At 47.2% G+C, this 19,003-nt stretch overlaps 1 protein-coding gene across 1 annotated transcript; it reads right to left on the bottom strand.

The window, feature by feature from the left end:
• Positions 1 to 3,488: 3,488 nt before the first annotated feature.
• LOC122390287 (choline transporter-like 2) lies at positions 3,489 to 18,576 on the bottom strand. Its single transcript, XM_043383055.1, has 3 exons — positions 17,582 to 18,576; positions 5,562 to 6,229; positions 3,489 to 5,187 (listed from the first exon to the last, which is right to left on the bottom strand). Exons 1-3 carry the CDS (start codon positions 18,270 to 18,272, stop codon positions 4,378 to 4,380), a joined length of 2,169 nt encoding a protein of 722 aa, XP_043238990.1. The 5' UTR covers positions 18,273 to 18,576; the 3' UTR covers positions 3,489 to 4,377.
• Between the last annotated feature and the right edge of the window lie 427 nt (positions 18,577 to 19,003).

Raw genomic sequence — 19,003 nt, 5'->3', positions numbered from 1 at the left:
TGAACTACATCAAGTATACATCACTTCAGAATATGCAGCACGTAATTATGTATACACACCCCAATGAATATAGCAAAAAAAAGTATCCCGTAATGTCCCGAGGCACCAGGAAACACTTGCAACGCACGCTTCCTGTGTTGCTGAAACACGGGACAGTGGACAGTGGACACAGTATTGATAATATACTTATGTACATAGGTACTTACAAAGCTGGTCACGAGACCGGCATGCATACCTATGGCACGATACACATTGCACATGGTCGGCCCAGTATGCACGATCGATAGTTATTAACGGAACCCAGCTCAGGTCAGCCCCTGGCAACTCGATGCATGCAGTATATGCGCGGTCGCCGCAGGCTGCGTTCTTTGTCCTACTGGCTGTTTTTATACCGGTAAAAACGGGCAGATTAGAGCAAAAAGGCAGCGGCTCGAGCCAGAAAATGATGCCAGGACTGAGGACCTAGCAAGAAGTGACTCACAAAAACGTCACTTTTTGCGTCACTGGACGGTACGTACTGAAAATATAATGGAGGTCGGGATTGTCAGAAAGTCAGGCTTCCTCTGTTATTTGCCAGCGCCAGCAATGTGACCTACTAACCCGCTAATAGGATACCACGGCATATACATTATACATGTAACTATACATTTCAAACGTTCATACGGTACCATTCGAAGAATACGATAGGTATGTTATGCAGCTTCAAAGCAGGATCTATGAACTAATGGTGCAGTAATGTAACACTAAACCACCCTCCCTGTCTCAGATTCTGGGCTCACATTGCCAATTCCGCCTCTCCTTACAATTCAGCACGTGACAAGGCATCCATTGGCGGTCAGTAGGTAACAATACACAGGCCTATGCGACGCGCCATATGCCTGCTTCTGTTCAGGATACAGAGGTCTATGCAACCCACGCTTGCGCACTGCTTCGCACTACTGACTTTTTTGTAGCAGCTGCTGTCGTTTCAACAAAGACCTATACGCAGCCAATAGTGTACAGAGTAAACAGCCTTCAAACCATTCGTTTGAGTTCATTATTTTCCCAATCAACAACAAACGCTTCCAGCTAGGTCAATATGGATACATGTTACACAGGGCGGCGTATTTCCGCTGAATTGAGATCACTGATACAAAGTAGATATGCAAGTAGACCATTACCCGAGGGCCGAAACATGCACAATTAAGCATTCATTATTAAAACATGCACTAAAACATGAACATGCATTATAATATATACGATTAAGGTTCGGCAGTACGTGGAACGTGATGGCGTGACCTGGACAAACATGGTTGTTATCAGCCCCCACGTGGCAAACTAACCACGTGGCAAAGAGTCCTCGGTTATAGGGCCTGCGACGCTTGGAGGGCTATACTGCATGTGATACCCTGTGACGCTGTGAAAGACTCTCTGACTCTTCTGGATAACCAAGCCCCATATTCCATAAGATCACCGCAAGTTGGATATTGGGCACCTGGGACAAGGCATCTGCCTGCACCTGCCAAGCAAAAAGTGGGGTACCGATATTGCGCGATTAGGCGTGGAAACCGTTTTCACATATATCCCCATTGACACGAGAGAAATCAGGTAAGGAAGACACTAAAGTAGTATTCTATGACCGTGGTGGTTGATAGGATGAACAACAGTTAGCCGGGAATATATGAAAGACAAAGCATAACTTCAGGACTGTGACCGGCAGGATGCAATCACGCACACTGACACTGATACTGAAAATGGATCTAACTACGCAGTATTCGCCTTAAATGCACTGAGCTTCATAGGAGCACTAAGCACTTATAGGCACGCAATATCGCACCCGCGTCCGACAATACAGCTCTGTATAGGGAACAGTGCACTGTTTTGTAACGGGAAACACACGTGACACAAACTAGTTTCTGCACGCGAGTTCCCTGTTGCTCGATTACAACGGCCTCCCTGTGATTCAAAGCCAGGCGTTGATGAGTCACAAGGGACTGGGTAGAGTCATCGGACGTAAAAGAAAGTTACTTTATGCATAGATACTGAAAGACAAGACACTTTAAATCTAGGTAGGATGAAATCATGTTTCCATTATTGACCTATCACTCTACACATTTCCCTGATGGACATGACTAGATTAAAGTTAACATTTCAGTAACTTAACATTAACTTAACATTAAGTAACTCAACATTTCAGTAACTGTATGACCTCCGTAATCGATGTACCCGAACACTATAAACCTTCATTGTGCATAACGAGTAGGACCGTTTAATGAAGTTGACCCGCCCTGACCAAATAATATGCAGGTAAGTAAGCGTAACCGTCAGTAAATATAAATGGCACCTATATCACTTTTGATATCCCGCATAGGTACGTGTAAGTAGAATAACTATATACACACAGGGCCGAGGATTTGACCCACCATCCAGGGGACAGGATAATCCACTTTGCCAACTAGGTCGCCGGAACGCCGCCCCCTGCAAGAAACCATGCAAAACTGTCAGTAAAAGCAGGCAAGCGTTGAATGGGATTCACCAGAGTAGGCTGCACCAACAGCCACTAACATGCACTGCAGCCCCCCTCCACCCCCGCCCCCCCCCCCCCGCCCTCAGCCTCCACCACAGCACAGCACAGCACACTGCCCAAGGTTAAGGTCATTCTCATCATCACTCAGACACGGCCGGGGGAAGGGGTGCCGGGGGCGGAATCATGCACATTGCACTGGCTTCCCATCCGCCGGAGCCTGAAGGTCGCGGTTAGAGCCGGTGCCAGGAACCAGGGCTGAGACGCCGCCATGCCAGACGCCAGACCGTCTCAATGAAAGTGAACACATGCTTGGGCCTTGAGGATATGAATGTTTTAAAGTTTTTGGAAGCTTATAAGTAGATCAGTATCATAAAATATCAGATGTTGTATGGCACAATCAGGCCTTAGAGAAAGAGAAAAACAGAAGTTAGTTGAAAATACAAAGCGTGGGGTCCACTGTCCAGCCTCCAGGCCATATAGGAAAATATTGACCGAGATGCCCGACGAAAGAGATTCGGTATGCAGCATGCTACCAACACTGTGTGTCGTAATCAGTAATACTGTCAGCTCTGCTCTTCGACTGCTCTTCAAAGCACATGTGAACATAAACTCCGCTGCACTAGACTAGACTAAGGACAGCCGTGCGTGATCTTGTCCAACTAATGTGCAGCGGCAAACGCATAAAAATCTCAATCGTCAACGCAATCGTGCACCTTCTTTAACTAGACATTTTATACAAACCGTGAAGTACCTACTTTACCTGGCTTCTGGCCCACTTTAGGTACTATGTAGCTATATGTAACGATTAGATGACCACTGGCTCGTTTAGGAAGCGGACAGCAGCAAAGGTTATGAACAAAACCAATGAAAAGCTTTGCTTACAGCCGGCTCTCAGTAGCCGTGAGGCTAAACCGCTAACTCCCACGCAAGTTTCAGCCTTTCCCCCAGGAGCATCATCCACTACCAATTGCTATAACCCGTCTAGAAAACGAATTTGCTGTATTATTCACTCTAGATCACCATAACCATTTTGCACACGTTCTTGGCACGATTTATTAGAAGACAGGATTGAAAACGGAGCTGAAATATGAAGCACTTGTACCAAACATTGAAAATTTTCATCATTTTGTACGGCGCATTCGCCTTGGATGAAAGATATGCTAGAAATGAAAGCCACGAAAGTTGTGAGTTCGTAGCAAATGATCTTCAGCGCACATACTCGGATCTTATATATATAAAAAAAAAACGAAGCAATCAGGCTCAGCTCACAATCTGGTAATCATCTATCAAGGCTATAAGCAAATAGCATCACAAACATGGTGATTACTGATTTTTGGGGACTGACAACAGCATAAAAGACCTCGAAAAAGCCAAAGGGACATTTCAAAATGGGTACCTTACAATGTGCATGATCACTGGGTTAACCTGTGTTCGTGTTGTACTTCTACACCACAAGTGACATTACAACTTGAATACTGGACAGTGGTGCGCACTTGCAGACAACAGCCGCTCAACATTGGACGCTATCACGCAATTCCCAGGGGGTTCACAGTTCATACACCAACCATGCAAGTGGAGTAACTAGTTTAGACACTTGAATCATGTTGTAACACATTGGATGAAATGTAACAACATCGAACATTTTTAAAGCAGCCAACATCAGAACGTTTTTTTTTTTCAAAAAGTATTGTCAGAAGTTATTGTCGGCTTCATTTGAACCTAATTGTATTGTGAACACTGTTGTGTTTATCATGTCATTTTATGACGACAGCCTTCACTTTGATTTTTGCGCTTCTCACCATGTTTGTGAATGTGATGTTAGTGGCCGTTCACGAGCTTACCGTTTCAAATCTGCCACAGCTCCCCCGCCTTCAGTCCGCTTTCACTCGCCTATTTTTCTTTCCCAAGACCTTCATCATATCCTTCGACATGTAGTAGGGCCTCTCCTCGGACCCATCATTTCTTTCCAAGTCTTCCAGGAAGCAGAGAAATAGCGTGTCCACTGCCATGTTGTAAACGCTGAAGAACAGACTGCTGATGAAGAAACAGCCGACGGCGATCGTGACCACGGGCAACCAGCTGTAGTGCGTCTCTGGAACAAACTTATCCAGTCCTTCAATCGGTATTCGGTGGTCTAAGAAGTAGAATGAAGCCACCGTGATTCCAATCGTGATCAGCGCTTTGCCGAGGAACAACAAAAAGTCGCAGACGGCGTCAACGGCAATCACCCGCAAGACGTTACGCATGATGAGCATGAAGGCGTCTCTGGCGGACTTGCAGAAGTTGGTGCCGTACGTGGCCGTCATGATGTACGCGTTACGGTTGATGAAGCGCATGAACTTCTCCAAGCACCACATGCAGCATCGGCAACAGCAGAGAATCGCCCTCGCCACTTGACTGCCCGGCTTGCTCTTGCAATTCTTGTAGATATACTCGAGTGTCACCCTGATGACACGTATGATGGCGATGATGAGCGACCCGAACGCCAGCGTGCCCAAGTGGTAGCGGAAGGTGCGGCCCATGCTGGAGGAGAGTGGCGCCGGCGGCAGGTTCTTGGACTTGTCGAACGTCCAGTACCAGGAGGAGAAGGCGCCGGCCAGAACCATCTCGCCCATGGCAGACAGGAAGAACAGCGACCAGAACATGGCGAAGATGTTGTAGGCGTGTAAGTAAGGTACGATCTGCCGGAAACACATACGCAGGGGTTAGTTTTGTGCTGTGAAGAAAAAAGATTTATTTTGTGTGAAATGAGCGATTGTTACATATTAAACAGTACCTTCTTGGTCTCTTTAATTTGTTCACGAAAATGAAACATGAAGCACTGATGTGTACAAATTTATATAGGTAGAACTTATAGAAACTGGCTGTTGAATAAGAAATAGGGCAGACATTCACATTAGTATTGATCGCTTTTCGTGGTTCTACAACAAACAACAGAACTTTTCCAATCACCTTTCACTACATACAATGTTGTGATGGAGCAGCTATATTTATCATGCTAATACGTAGGTAGCGACACTATCACACTTCCCTAAAAAGAAAAACTGGCACGTACCTCGAACTTCTCGTACTGGACGAAGCGACACTCGGCGTCAGGACAGTCGGTTCTGCAACTCTTCTCGAAGGCGTCCGGGTCACAGGTGCCATTGAAGACGTACCCTCCGCATACATTCCTGCAGGACTGTGGCAGAGACGACACCAGGTACTTCGCTCTTCCCATGGAGGCAATGTACAGAGCCAGTGTGGTGAAAAGCACTACAGTACCCAGCTGAAGAAGCCACGGGAGTAGCGGAAACGCCAACGTCGATAACGTCGATGTCACCGCTCGACTTGCATGATCGATCACCTCTATTGCCACGCGAAGTCTCTTGCAGAGGATCAACACCACCAGCAGCAGGATCGTCGCCAGCACGCAGAGGATGATGAAGAAGATCAACCACGTCTGTTGCAGCTCCAGGAACGAATCAAACCCCTTCGTGAACGCATCCAGCGGGTTAATCTTCTTATCAGCCCCAGGCACATCAGCCAGCTGCCTCCACCGGATGAACGTGTAGACACAGCCACCAATGAGGCCGGCGAGGGAGCCCAGGAGAGCGACCCACACCATCAGACCGGCGACGAAGCGCATCAGCAGGATCCAGAGCAGTGAGACGACCATGCAGGCCACCAGAGCTAGTACGATCACCCACCAGGACTCGCGGTAGTCGCTGACCGCCTCCACACCTGAAACGGAAGGAATTAAAAGTTAGTTAAAGGGTGCGAGGCGTTACTTGTGGATAAACATGGTTAGCTAGATGCTCAAATAACAGCACTCGCGCTGGTGACTGATGGCCTTTACGCCTAGAACGGGATAAAATTCGAGCTAAGTTGCGGAGAGGCATAAGCCGTTAGCTATCGTCACGACGGATATCACAGGGGTATATGACGACATCCAGACGTGGAGAGGAAAAATTCGAGGCTAGCTAAATGGAAGATATAGGACGGCAAGTTATTTTGCTGACTATATAATATAAATGACAGTGGTACTAATGGTCTCAAAATAAGGCTTTCACGGACCAGATTCCAGATGCAATGAATGCTCCGATTCGATGGTTACTACAACTTGAATGCTCCGAAGGGGCTACAACTTGTTTCGAGGAGGGAATTAGGGACATGTTTCGTGCCCCCTGTAGTGTCTAAATTGATGAAAAATATTCTTTTTCCTCGCAAAAAGGAAACTTTATAATCATTTTTCAATTGCACGACAATTAATAGCTAAGGAAACGATGTAGGTAACCACAGGCCAAGAGTTCCTTTGGATAACTTTTTGGGGAGTAGATTGTAGATACCTAAGCTCTTCCGCGCGGCCCGCAGAGTTAAAGCTTGAATACCATTGTCACCTTCCTGTATCCGTCAATGGAACAATGTTCGTTAAACACTGTTACACTGTTACAAACAGTGTTTAAAATACTGTTACACTACCGCAAACAAACCATATAATATCAGCAGTCAACGCCTTGATAGTCTATTGGAAGTGAGTACGAGTAGTTTCCAGTTGGGACGACCGAGCAGAATTACATATGAATAATATTATATCGCCATCGCCTACCTGTTCAGATCCTCTGACATAATTGCATGGAGTGTTAGTAGGTACACATAGCAACAAGCAAATGATCAGTGCTACTGTACCATCCTTTCTCCAATTTTCGCTGATCACATCACGCCACCTCACAAGAGGATAGACACAAGCTCAAGGTGAAAGCAATCGCCTTCGTTTAGAACAGCGCCGCCAACTGTCTGTTGCCGAGTTTAGCAGCCCCTGCAGCTCAGGGGGAGAGACCCATCCGGGAGTCTCGCCTACACCAGGTCTGAATTAGACGGCCCCTTCCCGCTTAAAAATGAGCTGCGAGTTTAACTGCAAGAAATACCTTGCCTTTGTGACGGTCTAGACCGATAAAATGAGAGATTAGGTCGGGCGGCGTGTGAAAATTTTCTGCAAGCTGCTCTACTTTTTTCGGAGAAGAAAAACAAGCTGGAGCAGTAATCGTTTTTTTATAGTTCAATACTGCTTGCGTAATTACCAGCGTGTTATGTAAGCACTGAACAAGCTATTTACCAAGCGCAAGAGCGTAAAACATTAAAGGGACCCTCCCACCTTAACATTAGATTTGAGTTGAGATAGCCAAAATGGGGTCCCTGGCTTACAATTACCGGTTTCGGCACTCACAACATCGAGAAATGCCTTAAATCGGAAATATTGAATTTCAAAATTGCAGCATTTTGATTCAGAGGGGCTAATGCATAGGAATACCCCTCTGAATGTGTGACGTCATCGCAGATATCTAACGATTTTTAAATGTTTGACTAAAACGTTTTGTAGCACTCGGTGGTATATGCTGCTTTGCGCGCAGCAAATGCCGCACTTTCAAATAAAGTCGCTAGGAACAGCGGAGATCCCAAAAAGTAAACAAAAGTAAAAGTCTAATATCTTGAAAACCGGTGAATATTTTTCGATGAAATTTGGTAGATATTCGTTTTTGCTCTTTCTGAACCGAGCGACATCACTTCCATGCCAATTCATTAAAGGGACTATCCCACCTTTAACATGGGGTTTGAGTTGAGATAGCCAAGTTTGCGGCGAGGTTCAGAAACCTATATCTATCTAGATTGCAACCCCCGCGGCCTCTTGGTGTTGAAGAAATTCGTTCCCTTCATTTGAAAATGGGCCTTGTACAAGGCCCTATATTCAACATGGAGCGACCGTTAGTGTGACGTCACCTCGTTTAGTCATTCTGATTTAAATGGGTTTGTTCGTTGAAAAATCGCTTAAAACTTGGTCTGAACTTTGTTGTGGTGCCTACAGAGTAAAAAGAATCAGCTTTATGACAGTAATGTGGCCTGGGGAAGGAGGTAATTTTGGGCTGTGACGTCACATATTTGAAAGTTTGTGTTTGGAATATGGGAAGCCGAAGATGTTTAATGAAAAATAAATGCCAGAACCGTGTTCCTGGTCATCCAATCTATAAAGTCGGGCACAATTTAACTGGTTTTAACAACATTTTAGAAGGTGGGATAGTCCCTTTAACTTTTTTAAGGTGGGAGGGTCCCTTTAAAAACATTGATCTCAAGTGAATTGGGACGGGTGCCGTTCGTTTACAGGCTGCCTTTTCCGCTATCTAAGCGTGTTGTTATCAGTTGGCATCTGTATGTTTTCCATGCATGTGAGCACGTTTGTCATAAAGCGTGCTCGTTCATATGACGCATCATTGTCCTTGCCAAACATTTTAACGAGAAAAGCATTGCGATTTAGATACTTAAGTCATAAAAATATAACATTCTGAATTACCTAAATACAAAAACGAGCCTATTCAACTTACAGTGCTTCCATTTTACCTACAACTTACCTAAAGCAGCTTACAGCTTACTAAAACATACCTACCTACAGAGCTTACAATTTCTAGACAACAGCGATGCACGGCCCACCCCATTGACCGGAAATCGAAAATACCCCTTTGACCGTTATGCCCTGATCAGTGAGTCAACATACAGCCTGTTGCATAGTTGCCCGGTTCCACTCAATTTTGCATATTCAATCACCCTTTGCATGGCTAGCAGCCCCTTGTTGTATCACGGTCCTCGCGCCATATAACCTTCTCGGAACTCAGGCCGAGCATGCAGTGACACCCAGCCCGAGGCATCCAGTGGCGCGAGCATGTGACTTCAATGGCGCCACCGGACCCTACATCCTGGAAACTGAAACCAGCCCAATCGAATGACGCTCGAAGAAAACCTAGCCAAAGAGCAATTATGTCTGTAAGTAGAAGCAAGATTACTAGTAGGTGCTAGGGAAGATAACAGCATGTGCCCGAAACATCGCCAGGCATTCTTGCAGAAGCTAGACTCGTGTTGATCCGTAGGCACGTAAAAGAAAACGTCTTAGTGAAGGTTCAGTCTTAACCCGGCAGTTGCTGGGGTATTTCGCCACCCACCGTTTGCTGGGGGGGGGGGCGTTAAACGCCCCCAGCCGATAACTCGAGAACCAATAGGCGCAGCGAAACGCACGAGGCGGCAAACGAAAGGGCGCGACGAGACGCTTCAGATGAGTACTTTAAAGTTGAATTTTGAGGTCACAGGTCGGGTCAAGGTCAGGTCAAACACCTGAAATCGGACTTTCAGTAGCATGGACTTCAGGACTTCGCAATGGGCGCCTCTCGTCATAAACTCTGTCCAAACGGTGCACAATCCATCATATAAGGCCTACAAGAGTGTCAGCTCCATGTCGGGGTCAGTCAAGCATAGGTCAGGGTCAAGGTCAGGTCAACCGGGTAGGCACATATCCCCGAAAATCAAAACTGATATTCGCAGCCTGTGACACATGTTTTATAGGTAATTTGGGGCGTAGAACACGATGGTGACATTCATTTTATCATATGTGTACGTGTTTGGCTCAAAAAGTTCAATTTAGGAAATTCATGTATCATGGTCGTGAAGTAGTCACGAAAAATTGCCAAGATTCAGTTCAAGATTACGGAAAATGCGGAACGATAATCAATAATCGAAGATAGCCATTTGATTGATCATGGTATTGGCAGTCTAATGGCGTTTACGGCATGTCTGTATGTCTATTCTGTGATTTTATATGATTTTTTGAACATATGCCGTTTTTGGTCGAAAACTCAGAAATCATGACGTCACTAAAACCTCGATATCTCAAAAATTTTCCGACCGATTTTTTTGAAACTTTGTCACAATAAACTTCAATCAATTCCCTACAGGTACCCAAAATTTGGCGCGCCTGCGGCGCGCCGTTTTTATGCTATGGCCCGGCGAAAAAAGTGGGGGCGTTTAACGCCCCCCCCCCCCCAGCAACTCGCGGGTTAACCCATTTACGCCCTTCGTTGCGTTTTCGCAACGCAAGCAAGCGTCGACGTGATCGAAGCTTGAGAAGTGTGTAAAAGAGACTAACCGATGAGACAAGTTTCAGCGTGTGTAGCATGGTTGTGCGCATGATACTACGCAGTTACAAGTCTGTGCGGCCGGTAAGTTACTGCCTAGAGCTCCCAGAGGGAAGTCGAAGGTTTTGTGAGTGATGACGTCACGAAAACCAAGATAAGTAGGCTAAGTGCTTAATAATATCGTAATGAAAATTGTGTAAACATATTCTGCAGAGTCCCTACAATAGCGTAGATATGCATTTTGTTAAGAAATAATGCTACAAAAAGGGTTTGTGACTATTTTCAAATATGACTACGGTCGCGTTGCGGGAACGCAACGAAGGGCACATCGGAAAGACAGCGGTGTTGCGAAAACGCAACGATGGGCACATTGGCAGGGTAGCCGGTAGCGGAAGTATGAATATCAACAGTAGACTTCACTCGTGATACGCTGTGGGTTCTCTCTTTCTCTCCCCCATCTTCCTCCCTCTCCTCCTCGTTCCCCAACTCTCTCCCCCCTCTCTCTCTCTTTCTCTCTCTCTCTCTCTCTCTCTCTCTCTCTCTCTCTCTTTCTTTCTCTCTCTCATTTTGTAGCCATGAGGCTGTAGCGGCGGAACATCTTCAATTAAGGGGGGGGGGGAGCACTGCTGACTTTTGGTCTCATTCTTTCCATTTCCATTTCCATGCAACGCCTATCGGGATAATGTTAAAATGGCAAAATCAAGGGGGGCACGGTGCCCCGGTGCCCCCTCCCCCCGCTCCGCCGCCTATGCCATGAGGGACGTATATAGGTATGTTTAGTGCAAGGTGCGTTCGCACGTAAAATGTTGCGACACATTTCATATTTGCTGGCTCAAACAGCCACAAACACTCCTTTCTTTTTCTCTCGCAGATTTTCGGCCTCGGGCTGTTCGTTCACTAAGCAATGTGTTCCCATGCATCTGAAAATCGCATGGTAGGAAAAGGACCCATGCATCAAACGGTCGGCGATGCTAACGGAGCTGAGAGATAATTAGGTCCTTTGGAAATTGGATCTACTATGTACATTGTGCATAAATAATGAATAACGGGGATGTATTCTGGTATCAGGCGACAGATAGGCATCGCCATTCTCTGGATAGAATCTGCTGACTACCAGCGTTTACGTTAGAAAAGATAACTGAGGGTCGGCAAATAGTGGGATAGGCCCCCTCTGAGGGTAGCTGAGCCCTTCGGCAGGGGTAATGAGGGCGGACCCATGGGAAAATAATAATTTTTAGGATTCATAACTCGCATAGATTCATAAGCTGCTTGATATGGAGTATACGCCTGTTTTCTTACTTTGATAGGCTTTTTATCTAATCAGACCATTTTTAGAGCTAGCAGGATTATTGGAATTAGGGGAGACATTTGTCTGACCGGACACGGTCAATCGTAGACTGGAGACTGAGCCCAGCCAGTGGGCAGCCGCCACCCATGACCCACCCCCTTCCCCCCTCCCAAGCACTCACTGCACCCGGCTACAGGCGCGCTCCTATGTGAGCTGCCCGATTGCGATATACGTTGCCAGTCCAGCCCGGAACAGGGGGATGAGGCGTGGAGGAGGATTCAACTATCCTGAAGATGGAAAGGACGGATTGACGTCGAATCACCATTCTGTCCTGGCATTGTCTCGAGAAAGAGGTTACACGTGAAGGTCGCTGAGAGTGGGGCCATGAAAATTTTGGATTAGGTGTAAACATGATAAACTGGGAGTCGATTTGTTGTGATGCGCTACGCCTTACGCGGGTAATTTGTTAGAGCCGGATCGGTCCTTTTTTTCTTTTTGCTGAGAGTGGGTACGACTAACCTGCAATAGAATTTAACTTTACTCCTAGGAGGGTGGTTAAAAATGATTGCGGATATACGCGCATACGAGAGGCACTGGTTTACTCCCAATCCTCCGTTTAATTGTATTCAGTGTGCACTGTGCAGGGTCTGATAGGTGGAGGTAATGGATCTGTCTAGCTTCCAAAAAGAAAGCATCACCCTGGATACGTGTCGACCACAACTTTAAATGAACAGCAATGGACAACGTAAATGGTTGATAATGACCGTGTTGCCATCTCCCCGTTCGCGAATCATGAAGTTATGCTTCCTCACTGAGGCTCTTAGGCGGGTTATAGAGCATGACGGATGTGGGTTCCGCATTTTCAAGCAATAGTTGTCAACAGTTGATTGATGTTTTGTCAAAACATATTAGCATATACGGCAGTTCAGTGTACTTTATGTCCGTCTGATGTGCCCGTCGTTGCGTTTTCGCAACGCTGATGGCGCCCGGTGTGCCCTTCGTTGCGATTTCGCAACGCATGTTTTTTACGTTTTTCTCGAGAAACTTTTGCTGCAGGCAAAAATTATTTTCGATTCCATACAAGGCCCTGGTAGGAGCATAACATATTTTGATTTCGTCGATTTTCATGATGGTCAATATTCCTGGGCATAAATGGGTTAAGTCCAGTGCACTTATAATTTAGTGGACTGTTCCACTGCCGCTTCTTATCACCAGCAACGCCATATCCGTCAGACATTCTCTGTATTTGATCCGGACGTCCAACAAACCGCAGTCCCCGGGAAGCAAGGAACCTTGAGTCACTCCCTGTACACTGTAAAAAAAAACTTACCAAGCCCCTCGTAGAGGAATTCTCAGCGCAAAAATAACATTGCAGGAGCGTGTAAATTTGGCTAATTTTAGGCTAGTTGCCGAGTAACAAGCTTGTTCGACAAGGCTGTGCCTCGTATGCATACGACCACCGTGCTCCACCTAGTTTGACAACACGCACGTAAATAGCGTGGGTAGTGCGTCTACTAGGTGTCATAACAGCCCCTGCCTGGTAAGGTAACTAGCCACTGCCTACTAATCCATACCCAGTAATTGTACTAGCCCCCAAGGCTAGTAGTGGTACTAGCTCAAGGCCAGTAGTGGCACTAGTTAACTAGTACCACTACTGGCCTTCGGGGTCGAGGCACTGGGTCGACGGAATTCCGTCGACGGAATTCCGTCAACCAGTGCCCCCGACTCTCGACCGCCACCCGCAAGTAAACAGACTGAGTAGCGCTGCAGCACATTTATTCGGGCACGAGAACGAGAACGAGAACAATAACAACGCCAGGACAATAACTATAACTTTAACGATAACAACAACAACAACAACAACAACAACAACAACAACAACAACAACAACAACAACAACTAACTGAATAATTTGCAATCAGGTTTCTTAAACAACCACCATCAAACATTTGTGATTTTTCATTAGCTCTGCACCGGCGGTAGTCGCGGGGTGAAGGTAGGCCAGGACATATGTGCATGGCCCCATTCTTCACCAGAGAAGTCTGTAATGGGTGAAAAAACGAATATTAACATTATTATTATCATAAGGCATACCAATCTGGAAACGATTAAATTAAAGTTGAATAAAGTGATATATTCCTGCCACAAGCTAGCTTACGTCCCAAACATATAGCTATTCTGACTTGGATAGACGATACCGGCGCACTTCTGCCAACGACGGGCAACATTATGCGATACTATACATCTTCTAAGAAGCTCAACAACATAATAGCTTTCGTTTACAAATGGACAACCTTTTTGTTGAGCACACAGCAAATGTACAAGATGCCTCACCTTCAATCAAGCCAAAGAGCAGTTGGGCAGACACACACAGTAATGGCGACGCAACACAAAATGGAAGCCGGCTCCCGGAAGCGGGGAGGGGGGGAGGGACTCCTTCTGAAAGCAGCCACAGACTCCTAGGTTGTAACATGCGACGAGGATAGCTATGAGGCACATCCTCATAGCCATCCGAAGCCGCTTACCACGCAAGCTTACCAGCACGTTTACCAGCTGCAGGCGTTCGTGACAACAAGCGGGGTTGCACGCAAGGTTATCCGTTTAGTAGGTGCCAGCCGGGGCCTCGTCAGCTGAGCTAATAGCAAAATGACCTAATTGAGGGACACGCCAAAAACTGGCCGAGAACAAGCCAACGGCGGGTAACACTGTGAGGCTGTGCGTAGTTCATTAACATTGCGCAAAATTAGGTTCCTGAACATGCTTTCGCTCGTAGGCATTTGTTCCACAAAGGGCATTGTTAACGTGCATGGCTCTGACTACTAATGTCCATATATGTTGTAACGAGGTGCAAGGGAGGCACTCGTAAAAAAATGCCTAATTTCAAAATTAGCTAGTGAATTTTTTACAGTGTACACTGTAAAAAATATTCACTAGCTAATTTTGAAATTAGGCATTATTTACGAGTGCCTCCCTTGCACCTCGTTACAACATATATGGACATTAGTAGTCAGAGCCATGCACGTTAACAATGCCGCTTGTGGAACAAATGCCTACGAGCGAGAACACGTAAACGTTACGTACCCGACATAGTTTGGCAATGGTAGGTATTTTCCCTGTGCATTGTGGGGGGGGGGGGAGGGTGGAGGTGGGGAGGGGGTGGTTGTGACAGCTAAACCAAGGGGAGGGGGGAGGTTGTGTGAAACCGCGCAATCGGTATCAAAATGGTTGGGTGCGACCCCATTCCCATTCCAACCAATTGGGGTATAAGCGGTCGCGTTCGATACAAGGCCTACAAAGCAACAAGGTCGCCACCCGGACCGGGGAGGGGGCGGGGCGGGGCGGGGAGAGGACAAGCGAACAAAGACTGCTGGAGGGGATGGGGAGGGTCGCACTGAGGAGCAACAAGAGGAACATTACCTATGTAAAAGATAAGGCATATACAGCATGAACCATCTACGTCCCATGATTCATGCCACCTATGGATAAGGCTATGAACCACAACAAAGATGGCCTTGAAGACGAATGACGAATGATCTAGCCAGTTAAAGCCAATGTTTAGCGGATGAAAAAAAAAAGAGTAGAAGTATGCGACACATCGTCACAAGATACTGATGCTACCTTTGTCAAGATGGTTCGATTTACGCATTTAGGGGAAGCGGGGGTAGCACCGCCATGTGGGAAACACCGCCATCCTCTCTATCGGCAAAACTCTGAATTGTAAATGTAAACACCCGCCATTTCGGTGTCCGAACGGAAACGGGACGCCGCGTGAGGTAGGTTTCGCTAAGATTTATTTGATTTTGAGATCGCAATTGCCCATTTTGTGAATTTCAAACCATCGTTGTAATCATTTGGCATGTTTTAGCAGCAAATAAGTGGTCATTTCAAGTCAAAATGCCTTGATTTTTGCGTTAAATTTGAGGGCATGAAGTGCTCTTCGTTGAGAAAGGAATTACAGAAGAATCGCGTCCCGGCTTGTTTTGCTGTCGGGGCGTTGTCGGGCCATGACTGTGTGTGGGGTAACACCGCCATGCTCGGCGGTGCTACCCCAAGGGGTGGCAAAACGAATAAAGCCGCAATGATGATTCACTCAGCTCGGAGAAGAGCTTTAGTTAGGCCGCAAACGTCGTCTGTTTTTTATCCCTCGCCGGCACAGGCCATTTTGAGTCCTTCGACGGCACAAGGGGGGGGGGGGTTGGTACGACCCCCCCCCTCGCGTTTGGCCCCTGATCGAGCTAGAGCTTCGCGGAAAAAACGAGCGTGTTGCCCGTCACGAAAGGAAGCCAATGATACCCAATTTTAAGGTCCTAGGTCATCGGGTGACCTTCCAGGTCAGGTCAATGACCCGAAAACCGGGAAAATCGGGACCTGTTAGAAAGTCGTAAAGTGTGGCTGCTATGTGGTTTTCCGGGGTGCTGATCACGAATATCGTGTTAGTTTTGATAAGAGATGATGTCTTTAAGCATTTAGACCAGGTGGGGTCAGGTCAGGTCAGGTCAACCGGTAGGGGTTGTGACGGGTATTCGTAATACGTGTCAACCGCCTCGGACAGCTTCGTAACATGTTACGAAGGCACCAAAACTACTTCGTAAATGTTCAAATGGTTGCTAAATTCGAATTCAGCTCCAAAAACTAGCCTAGAAACATGTAAAACTCGAAAAAGTGAACCGAGGTCACCCGAGGTCACCAAAGGTCAATGACCTGACCTGACCTTCAGGTGACCTTGACATCCACCCTAATGCATGGGAGCAACATCAAATCACATGTTTGAACGTTTGAAACCACGAAAAGCTTGCAAACGCGCGGCTAACGCGAGCCGACATGCGCCGAACCGCGATTTCGGCCAAACATGGTCACAGTAAAGAGGTCACAGGTCAAAGGTCATTAGGGTCAGGGTCACGAAATTTTCAGGGTAGGTGTAAAATTGATCAATGCGAGGGTACTGAAAGTTTCGTCGCGATCGGCCGCTTTTTACGCGAGTTATTCGCGAAAAACCTTAGGGGGGGTTGCATCAACCCCCCCCCCCCTGTGCCGGCGAGGGTTAACCTCACGTTTGACTTCACTGGATGTTTCGAAATAAACGTGAATTTGTCATGCTTTGTATGCATATTGTCCGCAACAAACAGTCTGATCTGTGACAAACTAACAACCAACTCTTGTGTGTCTTATATGAGTTTGAGTTACTATTTCAGACAGCAGTAACGCTTCCAAGGGTGGCTGTCACCGTAAGGCCGATCTGTGGATAACATCGCCATCAGTGGCGGTGCTACCCGCACATTTTTTGGAGGACGGAAAATGCAGGACTTGTTTTCAATGTCTGTAAAGTAGCGAAATTTTATAATGGAGCGCTGGAAACTATGCCAACATGTAGGAAAACATTCCTACTTTCACATGAATGCAAAAGAGCTTCGTTTTTACTACGCATATCAGCTCGGTGAGCAGAAATGCTTAAGGTGGCGGTGCTCCCCCCGCTTCCCCTAAGTTACTAAGGTGAGCTGAATCATACTCAGACTTGTCAGTCAAGTTCCCCATGTTACGTTTGCATGACGTCATATGCTAGGAATCCAGATCCTGGACAGCCCGAGTCAAGTGAAAGCAGCAGTCAGCATGTGCGCGGATATCGAACGTTTTCCACCATGAGGGAATGCATATGCCGTATATCTCATCCGATGGTGTCATGTGAACACATCACAGCGATCAACAAATGGGAGGAGCAGTCCAACAATTGCGTGATTAACTAACAGCTTTTACGGTTAATTAAAAAAAGCAAACACACACACATGGCTGAAGTCATGTGAACCACCTGGAATGTCAACATGTGAGTCAGGGAGGAGGGGTGGATCTTATACGTACCAAAGTCCTTGAGGCTGACGAAGACACCCAGCTTCTCAGCTCCCTTGTAGAGCGCGTCCATGGTGACATTCATCTCCTTTCCATCCGCATCTTTGACTCTGTCATTCTCCTCATCAAAATCGCCGATGCCGAGGTTGGGAACACATCGCCCCAGCACGGCAGCGCTACGGAAGGTATACGGCGCGCAGTCATCGGTGTCTCGAAGAAGACTTCTGCAGGAGCGACTGCGGTCCATCGGGTTCACCCCCGGCCGGCAGGTCAGGCTTCTGCGGGCAGCATCTGTGCAGAGACGCTCGTCCAGGCCGTAGGGGACGGCGAAGCGGTTCTCCTGAGGACATTGACTGACGCAGACCTGCGGAGTCGGACAGCCGGCGATGAGGACGATGGGCGAAGAACATTGTGTGAGGTCGAAGTACAGGAGAAACTTCTTATCAGCAACCTCTGGATCGCGGCCGCATTTACGTCCATCTGAATCAGTCGGGAAGGCGAGAATCTCCGGATCGCCGTAGTAGATAGCATAAGCCCCCACCCCAGCCCAGCCGAACATAAACACGAAGAACAGCAGCGCGCACAGAATGTCCGTGCAGGAGCGCTTATTGTTATGAACAGGCCCGTGGAAGTCGGGATCATAGCTCCGCGGCCGTCCGTACGGTCCCTTCTGGGCCGGCGACGCACTTTCTATTCCAGTCATGGCTGAGCCGGAGCACTAGATTAGATCACTATCAAACACATGGTGAGTGGAGTTCTTCGTGGCTGCTACGATCGCAGCCACTTCACTGCACTGTAGCACAGGCTACCACAACTCGCTAACAGGTCCTGACGCGCCAGCGCCCTCTGGTAAACAAAGCGGAGCGGGCGGACGGCGCAACGCCACGGCGGCGACGGCGTCCGAGCGCCGACTGAGTCTGCCCGGACGCTCATTGGCTGACTTTCAAGGTCACACGCCTCCCCGCCTCCCAGCTCACAGCGAGTGGTGCGGAGTCGCGGCTCACACTGAGCAAAGCACTGAGTTCGGGATTCGGCGCCACTCGTGGGATCGGGCTGCGATAGGAGAGAGCGGTCAGCAGGCGAAGAAAAGATGCTAAATCAGAGGCAAATCGATACGAGAGCTGTAAGCGTAACGGCAGAAAAGTATTAGCAGTGTTTTTATATACCTTGGTATTAGCTATAGCTTGCTGTCATAGGTGGGTTCAGGTACGCAGTCTCGGACGCTGCGGTCGCTGCGGAGGGGTCACATTCCCGTAAGTTTTCCAAATTCCGAAAACTCCTCGAATTTCGATTCCTTCCGTTTGAAACTGCTGAAAGTTTGCTTGAAGCTGCTATGCAGTTTCAAGCAAACCTTGCCTAATAATAGTTAATTTCTCTTTTCTATAAAACAACAAATTTTCGGGCGCTGCGAGGGGGCATTCACCTCAAATCACG

This window comes from Amphibalanus amphitrite, unplaced genomic scaffold (assembly GCF_019059575.1).
Source record: "Amphibalanus amphitrite isolate SeventyFive unplaced genomic scaffold, NRLGWU_Aamphi_draft 000389F_arrow, whole genome shotgun sequence".
Taxonomy (NCBI): domain Eukaryota; kingdom Metazoa; phylum Arthropoda; class Thecostraca; order Balanomorpha; family Balanidae; genus Amphibalanus; species Amphibalanus amphitrite.
This window is presented reverse-complemented; position numbering and strand designations above follow the sequence as displayed.